The 11,241-nt window shown below is 26.3% G+C and overlaps 1 protein-coding gene across 1 annotated transcript; it reads right to left on the bottom strand.

The window, feature by feature from the left end:
• Window positions 1–542: 542 nt before the first annotated feature.
• On the bottom strand, window positions 543–1,537 carry LOC132924029 (uncharacterized). Its single transcript, XM_060988086.1, is given in 4 exon segments — window positions 543–842; window positions 936–1,020; window positions 1,064–1,494; window positions 1,496–1,537. Coding segments are annotated over 4 exon segments (843 nt in total). The 5' UTR covers window positions 1,523–1,537.
• Between the last annotated feature and the right edge of the window lie 9,704 nt (window positions 1,538–11,241).

Raw genomic sequence — 11,241 nt, 5'->3', positions numbered from 1 at the left:
GACATCCAACAAATTAGAAAAACCTAGATATGTCATAATCGGTTTTCAAACCGATAGGAAAAATAGCTCGAGTAAAGCAATGTCATATTTCGATCATTGTAAAATTAAAAACTTGAAGGTCTATTTAAACTCTGAAGTATTCCCCTATGAAGATTTTCAAAGCGACTTCGCTAAGAATAAGATGTCTACATTATACCGAACGTATGCCGAGTTCCAAAAATCTTACTACGGACATAACGAAGTGACACCTCTATTGAACAGATCAGATTTCAAAAATCTGTCCCCGATTGCAGTTGTTGACATGAGCCGACAAAACGATAACGTGAAAATGTCAGCTGTGGACTTCAGAATCGAACTCGAAGCCAACGAAGCGTTTCCAGCTTCAACTTCAGCATATTGTTTAATATTACACGACCAAATTATAACTTATAATCCATTTAATGGAGAACTAAGAACCTTGTAAATACTTATTGTAAACCTTAATATTAATAAATGAAAATACTTTTTTTATTTCACATAAATTATTTAATTATTTAACCTTATTAAAATAGACGCGGCTTAACATTGCGTACTGATGTCGGATGTTCGGCGAATGTTGGATGAGACCGTTTGCGAAATGGCGCTGCATGTTCAATGTGAGTTGCTTGAGACGATGGTGAAAGTGAGCTAGATCGAATTTGTGATGGTGCGGGGTGTTGTGTGTAAGTTGATGGTGAATAAAATAGATTGAAAAAATCTGGTCCGTCGTTTACGTCGACCGATTGTTGATTGGAAATCTCGTCTGGTATCTGTGGGTTGTCAATATGATCCGGTGTCTGTGGGTCGTCAATATGATCTAATGGCTGGAAAAAGTAAATAAAATTAATATTGTTTTTTATTTTAAAAAATATGATTATATAAATTACATTTAACTGTCTAAGTGTAGCATATTATGTAAGTGGATCGTCGTGTATGCTGAATATGTTGGTGACCGGTGAATAGCTTGGCGACGTCGGTGAATTCATCTCAACATTCTGAAATAAAAAAATTGTATTAAATATTTTTTCTACATGTAATATTATATTTATGAACTACCTTATTTAGCACAGATTCTGCTAGTTGTTTAGTTGAGCACATTTGTATTTGAGCTGATAGGTTTGGAAAAGATTTTATATCTCGATCGTCTTGTACGTTTTTAATGAATGTCGTCATCTCATCCAAATTTTTAGCTGGCGACTCCATCTGTGTACATTTTTCGCGTAGATATGTCACAAACTCCTCGGACTGGTAATGAATTAATGGTACGGTGTATACTTCTTTTCGTATAATACTTTCTATAATGCTCCGCTCCAGATATTGTAGTCGAATAAGGTCCTCCCGGTTCAATAACACTATGCAACCGATTTGAGTTTTATCTTCAATCACCAACACATTTTCACCGGTATATACCATGGATGATAGTTTCATTATTTCATCTTCGAAAAATATAACGCGACTATATTTCTGCGGTGTATCCCAGTATAAAGGACAGTATATGTCCCATATAAGAATATATTTTTTTTTTAAAGTCTGTAGTAATCTGAACGTATCGCGATGAACGACCTGGTAGTTTTCATCTGATAGAATACCAAATTTTCAATCATTGTAATGTAAGTATATTGTATATTAGATATTTATCAACTCAGGTTTATTTTTCAAATAAAATGTATGTAAAAATCAGTATTAATACTTAGACATTATGTTTAACAGGCGCCAGTTGTTGAACCCGACAAACCACCTACAGAAAAGCAGAGTAAAAACGTTGTCAACCATTGTGACGTAAGTATATTGTATATTAGAAATTTATCAGCTCAGATTTATTTCTTAAATAAAATGTATGTAATGAAATTACCAGGAAACAATCCAAGGAAAAAATTCCATACATGATGACATTTTTGATGAGGGTAATGTGGTAAATGTTACAACCGATGGAACCCCTTACTATGCTGCTGTTGTTATAAAATCAGATGCTGACACTGTAACAGTTTTTTTTCCTAAATCTGCGGACACCAGTCCATTTATATATATAAAAAAAAATGTGAAACATTTTAAACCACAGGTAATAAATGGAAAATTTAAACCTCTTAAATGGAGGGCCAAAGATTTATCAAGATTTCATAGAAAAAATATAAAACAATACGAAGAAAATATATTAGAATATTTAAATAAATAAATCTTTAATAATAAATATATATATAAATTAATGCTTATGATTTGTTTTGTTTGTGTAGGAAAAACCAATGTCACGCAAAACTCCTCATGTTATGCCTATTAATCAGAGATTAAACAGAATTATTAATGAATGGCAAAAAAACTATAATAGTCATAACAAAAAATATCGAAAAACTAACTAAAAATATTTTTCATTTCTCTATTAAACTATTTTCCCTAATATTGACAAAACATGTATTTATCCGTCATGAACTAGTCTATTGAAAAAATAAACTTTTTTAAGTTTTTCTAATACATATCGTCCGCAGAGTAAAGAAATAACATATTAATGTGCAAACACAAAATAACCCGCTAAAACGATGAAAATATGCCAAATATTTACGTTCAAAATGTGATTTCTAAAAAAATATATGAAGTTAAGGTAAGTTTTGTACATATAAAGATTCAGTGTGATATTTTCTATCAGGAAAATATAAATTTATATAGTTTAGTTGAGAAATACAGTTTTTTATACTACATTTGGTGCTCAGAGTTAAAGAACAACGTATTCACAGCTATACGTAGACAGCCAAGGCTTTAACAAATAACTATGAAAACCTATTTTCTTTAATATTGCACATATTGACTTGATTTTTTTTTTTAAATGATCAGAATGGTATCCTTAGTCATATTTTACTGTTGGAAAATTTCCATCTACCCTAAGACCGAAAAATGGGGTGAAAGCCTGGAAAAAATATTTAAGTTTTTATAGTGTTATGTTCAAAAAGTAGATGGTATAATTACCGTTTATTACTAAAATCAACGATTTTTTTATGTTCAAAAAATGATTACTTCCAAAATATTCTAAGTATAAGCACATTGCACATAATAATTTTTGTTATAATTCGTTCTATCAGAAAAAAATAACTTCATAGACTTGGGAAAAATATTCAAGTTTTTAGAGCGTTATGTTCAAAAAAATAGATGGTCAAATTATGATATATTTGTAAAATATACCGTTGGTTGGTAAAATTACCGTTTATGAGTAAAATCTACTGTTTTATTATGTTCAAATAATGATTTATTCCTAAATATTATAAGTACATAATTATATAATATATAATATATGTTCTAGTAGTTTATGATCTTTAAATTTATTTAATTAGCTTTGACATTTTACCCGTTACATTATAAGAAAACTGTTTGCTTTTCATCAGTACAGACAAATTTTTTTATAATGATACAGGTAAGTAATATAACTTTGAGACACACTATATGGATTATTTTTTTATTAATTTAATTAAAAATGTATTATATAATAATATTTTTTACATAAATTGCATTTATTATAATTGATTGCAGGCAAATTTTCAAAATTAATTTGTCGTAGGAGTTGTAAAATCTTGTCGGTGCGCATCATCTTCTCATCAAACCCTAAATAAAATGTAAAAATTAACATAAGATTTAAAGAAAAATATTAAATACAATAACTACCTTGGTATTGCCTTATGATTTCCATTGTTGTGGTGACGGAAATTGGTGCAGGTGGTATGTCATAATCATTTTCTGAAATAATCAAACAATTAATATTAATATTCAATGGCAATATTTAATTGCCAAACATTGTTTAAAAGTAATATTTATATTATATTTTCTCTGATGGTGGATGGTCTTCATTAGCCGATAGTTAATATCCGTTTCATAGAACTGTGTATAAAGTATAAACAAATAATTATTAATATTTCTTATTGTGTTGAACCGACAAAAATAAATCAACATCCATGAATTGTGTAGCATAATAATATACTATTATTTATACATATATATATTTATTATTTAATGATAACAATTGTATACCTTTATATAAATGTATAAATAAAATATTATTAATAATTTATATTAATCCCACTATTCATAAGTCGCTGGCCCAGAGTTGCCACCCGTCCCGTATTTCACGGGACAGTCCTGTTTTTGTTTGATTTGTCCCGCGTCCTGGCTTAATGGGTATCGGGACGCAATATGTCCCGTATTTGAGTATTTCTTAAAATTATACAAAAATATGATATTTAAAATCTATTTTTACCAAATCAATTAATTTAATTTATTTACAAACTATTTGTCTCTCATACTCTCATTAAAAATATATAGTCATTTCTCTTCGTCTGTATCTAGAAGAGAAAATTTAAAAAGTTTTTTTGAATTCGCTCAAGTTGATTGGGAAGAACTGGTAAAACATGTACCAACTAGGTGGTTATCTCTTGGTCCAGCAATTGACAAAATTTTAAAATTTTATCCAGCTTTAATATCATATTTTATATCGATAGGAGATGAATGTCCCAAAGTTCTTCAAAAATTACTATCAATAAATGCAGATACTGATACAGAGAAAGACAATTATCTTTATAATAAAACCTATATATATTTAACTTTTTGTGCAAATGTGGTTCAAATTTTTCAACAAACTAGTAAACGGTTACAAAACATGAACACTTCTGCTACAGAATTGTATGAAATTATGGATTATTTAAGAACTAACTTCACAGAAAGATTGGAACAACAATTTTTTGGAACTCATTTCATTTCATGCAGACAACATTTAAAAGCAAACAAATATGAAAAATATAAGACAATCTTTGGGCAGTTTTATATAAATATTAATACATATTTATCTAAGTGGTTTAACTTCTCTGATGACAATATTTTTAAAGTGATTGAATGCTTACAATTAAACAATGCAATTTCCTTCAACGATTTAGTGAAAGTTGTTAAGACATTACAAATAGAAAATATTTCTTTAGATGGTCTTTTTAATGAGTATTGCATAATAAAACCTATTTATAGTAGTACACAAAATGTGTACTCTAAGTGGACTAAAATATTTTCAAGTGGCACAAAAGAAAATTTTAAAAATATATTTCTATTAGTTTCATATGTGTTAAGCATTCCACCTTCAAACGCTTATGTTGAAAGAGTTTTTTCAATTATGAACCAAAAGTGGTCAAAAGAAAGGAACCGGTGCAAAGTAGAACTTATCAAGTCAGAACTTCAAATAACTCTAAACTTTGAAGAAAACTGTTCAGATTTTATTGAAAAAATAAAGCTTGACAAAGACTTACTTAAAGCAGTATCAAGTAACCAAAAATATTCTTTTAAAAATAAATAAAAAACTTTAAGTACAATACTATAGCTACTTTTTCATATTATTCTTAATTTTTTACACAATTATCTAACAATTGTATTTAGTTTGTATAATGTATAAGTACTGTAAGTATTATAATCCAAATGAGAGATTTATTATTATTTTATTGTTAATATTTAAAAATACATCAGTTATTTTTTTTATTTTAGGCTTACTTGATTTTGTATTTCATAAATATTTGCAAACATAATAAAATAATGAGCCATAATTACTATACAAATTGACAATATTTTATTTTATTGGCATGTATATAAATCAAACTTAATATTTTTAACAAAAAATATGTGTCCCGTAATTTTGTCACTGAAAGGTGGTAACCCTGAATCGCTGCTGGACGTTCTCAATTATCAGATGTCCTCAGTTCCTCAGTCCTCACTGTTCACAATACTCAGTAATTCTTGATCGGTGAAATTTTAGTGCAACTGTAATATAGTTCATACCTTTACGATTTACGTTTGTTTTAATAATTATGAAACGGTTTGTGCAAGTTTTAAATGTGCCATCTAAAATTCAAAAAATAGATGATTCAAGACGTATTCAAACAATTGGAACAACTGAATCTACTGATAATCTGATAAATACTTCAAAATTGAAGTATTTATTTAATGAATTTTATAAAATAATATCCTTAGAAGGAAATAAATTATCTGCATCATGTCAAAATTGCTCAAAAATTGTAAATGTGAGTATTAATTCAAGTGGCAATTTCCTTAGCCATTACAAGGTATGTATATGATCTATTTAATTTTAAAAACCTAATAATAACTAATAATTATAAATAAAATTTACTTACGATATTAATATTTTATTAACTATTTTAGTATAAGCATGCTTCAATAATGTCAAAAGTTGAAGAATCTAGAAAAAATAATCTTATGGATAAAGATAAATACATCAATACCAAGCAAACTAAATTATTCGATATACATCCAAAGGAAATTTCAAAGCAAAAGGTAATTAAAACATAATATTAATAAATTTAAATAAATTAATAATAAAAATAACTCTATTAGATAAGTAGGCAACTAAATTAACCATTTCAGTCCATATTTTTGGAAAATAGTTATAAGGTATATTATTATTCATATGTACCTATTACAGGTTATAAAAAACTATATTAATGTTGTTTAACTTTAGCTTTAACTAAATAATATAGTCTTTACATTTTTTTGAATTAATTTGATTTGAATTGTACAATTTGTGTTAACAGATAAATGAATTGGTTTTTGAGTATATTGTTAGTGAGATGCGTCCACTTGTAACCTGTGAAAAACCAAGTTTTCGCAAATTAATTCTAGGACTCACTCAATCAAATGATGAAACAATTTTGCCAAATAGAAAACAAATATCAAAACAGCTAACAACAAATTACAATGCATATGTATTAATGCTAACTGATGTGATTGAAAAACAAAATTATATCTGCACAACAGCTGATATTTGGAGTGGCAATAACAAAAGTTACACGGGTATGTATGATATTTGTATTAGTTTTGCAATATGCAGTCAAACCTTTATTTAACAAACTTGAAGTTTCCTTCTAAAAATATGTTACATATAAATTTTCTCATATAAATAAATAGAGTATATCTAACTAGAAAATACATTTTTTTAAATTAATGTTAATAAATATATATTTATATGTTACATTAAATATTTACCATAGGAATAATATTGTATAATAATTAATAACATTTATTAAAATTATTAAAATTATCAAAATTATACTAGTTTGTTAAATAGATTTATAGAAACATTTCATGGATCCATAAAATTGGTTATTGAAATATAAAAAAATCAATTAGTTAGTTTTGTTAAATAAAGTTTCTACAGTCATTTGATTAGTGTATACTTAATGTCTACCTAATGTATTATTAATTTATTAAGTCTGCTATATTTTTTAAAATAATTATGATTTATGATAAGTAATTTTTCATGATATTTTTTCTGATATTTATCAGATTTTAACAATAATATTTTAGACTACAATTTAAACCAGGTTCGGATTCAAATTTATTTGATGGATGGGGCAAATATCAATCATATATTTAAAAAAAATAAAATATAGGTGTTTGTGTGTGCGTGTTAAAAAATAACTTATACAGTTATTTTAAATACAACATTGTAATCAATTAATAAATACCAAACAGTAAAGTTATAACAAATACTGATATCAAATATTAAAATAAATAAAAAACATACTTAATCTTAAGTTGATTATAACCTATGGAGTGGGTGCTTGTTTCCTTCGCCCAACACACTGTTCCACCACGACTTAAACCTATTAATTTAGTGAGAAATGAAAAGCTGTAATTAATGTTTTTATTTTTATTTTTAGGAATGACTTGTCATTTTATTGATTCTGAGTCATATCTGCGTAAATCATATGTCTTAGGCTGCAAAAGAATCAAAGGAAGTCACAATTACTTAAATATCGCTGAAGTTATGACAGAAATAACACAAAATTACAGAATCCATTATTCTAAAATTACACATATAGTGACAGATAACGCTAGTAACTTTGACAAGTCTTTTAGAACATTTTCAATAGGCTCATCATTTCAGTCAATTTCAGAAATTGGTGACTTAAATGAAAATAATTCAGGTTCTGATAATTCAGATTTAGAAATAGATAATTTAGAAATAATGGATGTAGATAAACTTTTTATTAATTTAGAGAAAGAGCAACATCATTTGCAGAATACAGATGATTCTTTTTGTTTACCAAATCATTTAAAATGTTGTGCACATACATTAAATTTAATTGCAACCGTAGACATTGCTAAAATCACAGATACTAACTATTTATGTGTTTCTAAATCAACTTTTAAAAAATTGTATAGTTTTTGGAATTTAATCAGCAGAAGCACCGTTGCTTCAGACAAAGTACTCGAAATGTGTGGTTGTAAATTTCCAGTACCTGTAATAACGCGCTGGAATTCATTGTATGATGCATCACTAAAAATCTTAAAATACAAATCAAAAATTATTAATTTATTTGATGATTTACATTTAACCAAACTAAAATTAAATGAATGGGTATTTTTAGAAGAATATAGCAAAACCATGGAACCCTTAGCTATATCATTGGACAAATTACAAGGTGAAAATAGAAGTTTTTTAGGCTATGTAGCACCAACTATTCTTGTACTAAGGAGATTATTAATAGCATCTACCAATCTGAAATATTGTAAGCCATTAAGTCTTATAATTATAAAATCCATAGAAACTAGATTTAGTTATTTATTCAATTTGAGTAGTCCAGAAAGTAAAATATTCATTATTTCTTCCATAAGCCACCCCAAATTTAAACTCAGTTGGGTACCAGTAAGATTTATGAATGTTTGTAAAACCTTATTTTTAAACGAGTGCAGTGTGGTGGCTGCAACTTCCGAACATTTTATGAACTCAGTTATTGAAAATGAAGAAATAGATTCTGATACTAGTGATCATGAATTTTATAGCAATATCTGTTCAACTTCAACAAATAACATTAGTATTAATAACACAGATTCAGAAACAAAAACATTAAATTATGCCAATTTACAAGGAATATCTTTCTTAAGCTCAAATAAAAAAGACTTAGATATTTTAAACCAATACCCTATTATTAAAGAGGTATTCCTCAAATATAACACTACAATTCCCTCCTCGGCACCAGTTGAGAGATTATTTAGTAAGGCAATTCAAGTTTTAACACCTAGGCGTAATAGGTTAAATGATAAAACGTTTGATATGATTTTATGCTGTAGATCAAATATGGTTTGAACTAGGTATATAATTTTAAAAGCATTTATTGTTTTTTTTTCAAATATTAGTTTTTTTTGTACTATTATTATTTATTTATCAAGTCAGAGAATGACTTTTATAATATATTCTTGTGAAGTTTATTTAAAAAATAAACTATTTTATTTTGTTTATTTTCAAAATGTTTTAAATAAGTTAAAACAAAAATATAGACATTTATTATTATTTTTTGTACTATTATTATTTATTTATCAAGTCAGAGAATTACTTTTATAACATGTTCTTATAAAATTTATATAAAAAATAAACTATTTTATTTTATGTTTATTTTTAATGTGTTTTTTTAATTAGATATGTATATTTTTTTAATTAATACCTGTCACTAAATATTTGTAAAATTAAACATGAAATTATCTGATATTTATCTAGATAAAAATATATTAATTTGTATCTTTATCTAGATAAATTTTAGTATAACTATCTTTATTTTTATCTTTAACTAGATAAATTATTAGTTATCTAATCCCAACACTGGTTGTTGGGAATTCCCTATTTCCGATAATTTAGCTGATTATTAAATTATCAAAAAAGATTGGATAAAGATTTTCTGATAGACCAATAATTATGACGGAAAAATAATATAAAATTCGTCATTGTACTATATTTATTTTATTTTTCGAATTACAACGAAAAAATATTTTTTAAGACCAACCAAAATATCGTAATTTTCACACCATTGCACATAATAATTTTCGTTCTAATTCGATCTATCAGGAAAAAATAACATCATAGACTTGGGAAAAATATTTAAGTTTTTAGAGCGAGTTTTTATCCCTATGGGATATTTGTAAAATCTACTGTTTTATTATGTTCAAAAAATGAGAACAAAAATCATATGTATTTATTCGTCATAAAATGGTCTATCAGAAAAATATAATTTCATAGTTTGGGTAAAAATTAAAGGGTAAATAGACTTATGTTCAAAATAGAAACCACTGTAATTACGATATTTTGGATTATCACAATATACATTTTTTCGAAGTAATTTAGAAAAAAAATATCTTTCGTACTATGACAAAAGTTATATTTTCTTAACCGTCATGACCTGGTCTATCAGAAAAATACAACTTCATAAAGTTTAGGTAAGAAATAAAAGTTTGATAGGCTTATGGTCAAACAAAAAATAACCCTCTAAAACGATGAAAATATGTCAAATATTTACGTTCAAAATGTGATTTCTGCGAAAATATTTGAAGTTAAGGTAAGTTTAGTATATATAAAGATTCAGTGTGATATTATCTATCAGAAAAATATAATTGTATAGAGTTTTGTTGAGAAATACAGTTTTTCTACTACATTTTGTGCGCAGAGTTAAAAAACAACGTATTCACAGCTATGCGTAAGTGCCTAGCTGGACTTCAATAAAAATCAATGAAAACCTATTTTCTTTAATATTGCACATATCGACTTGATTTTTTTTTTTAAATGTTCGGAATGGTATTCTTACTCATATTTTACCGTTGGAAAATTTTTATCAACCCTAAGACCGAAATTATAGGGTGAAAATGACGTTAATTTGGATCGTCACAAATTATTATGGTTCGTAGTAATTAAAAAAATAAAATAACTATAGTACTATGACTAAAATCATATATGAAAATATAAAATGGTAGGATACTTACTTATGAATACGGTGTTTTATAAGTAATTAATAATAAAAATTTTAAATATGTGTTAAAATTGACATAGGAAAGCGTGTTTTATAGAGTTTATTAAGTATGAGCTTAAATGAATTTTACGGACGTTAGTTATGGCAATTGAAAATCAGTTACTTAATCTAATCGTAAGGGTTTCATGAAACTAACCTAAGAAATGAGTGTTTTATAAGTAATTAATAATATATATTTTAAATATGAGCTAAAATTAACATTTTAAAGCATGTTTTATATTGTTTATGAACTATGAGCTTAAATGAATTATGGAAGTTCATTATGAAATATAAAATGGTAGGATACTTACTTATGAATACGGTGTTTTATAAGTAATTAATAATAAAAATTTTAAATATGCGTTAAAATTGACATAGGAAAGCGTGTTTTATAGAGTTTATTAAGTATGAGCTTAAA

This window comes from Rhopalosiphum padi, chromosome 3 (assembly GCF_020882245.1).
Source record: "Rhopalosiphum padi isolate XX-2018 chromosome 3, ASM2088224v1, whole genome shotgun sequence".
Classification (NCBI taxonomy): domain Eukaryota; kingdom Metazoa; phylum Arthropoda; class Insecta; order Hemiptera; family Aphididae; genus Rhopalosiphum; species Rhopalosiphum padi.
Note: the sequence above shows the minus strand (reverse complement) of the source record. Positions and strands in the feature narration are given on the sequence as shown.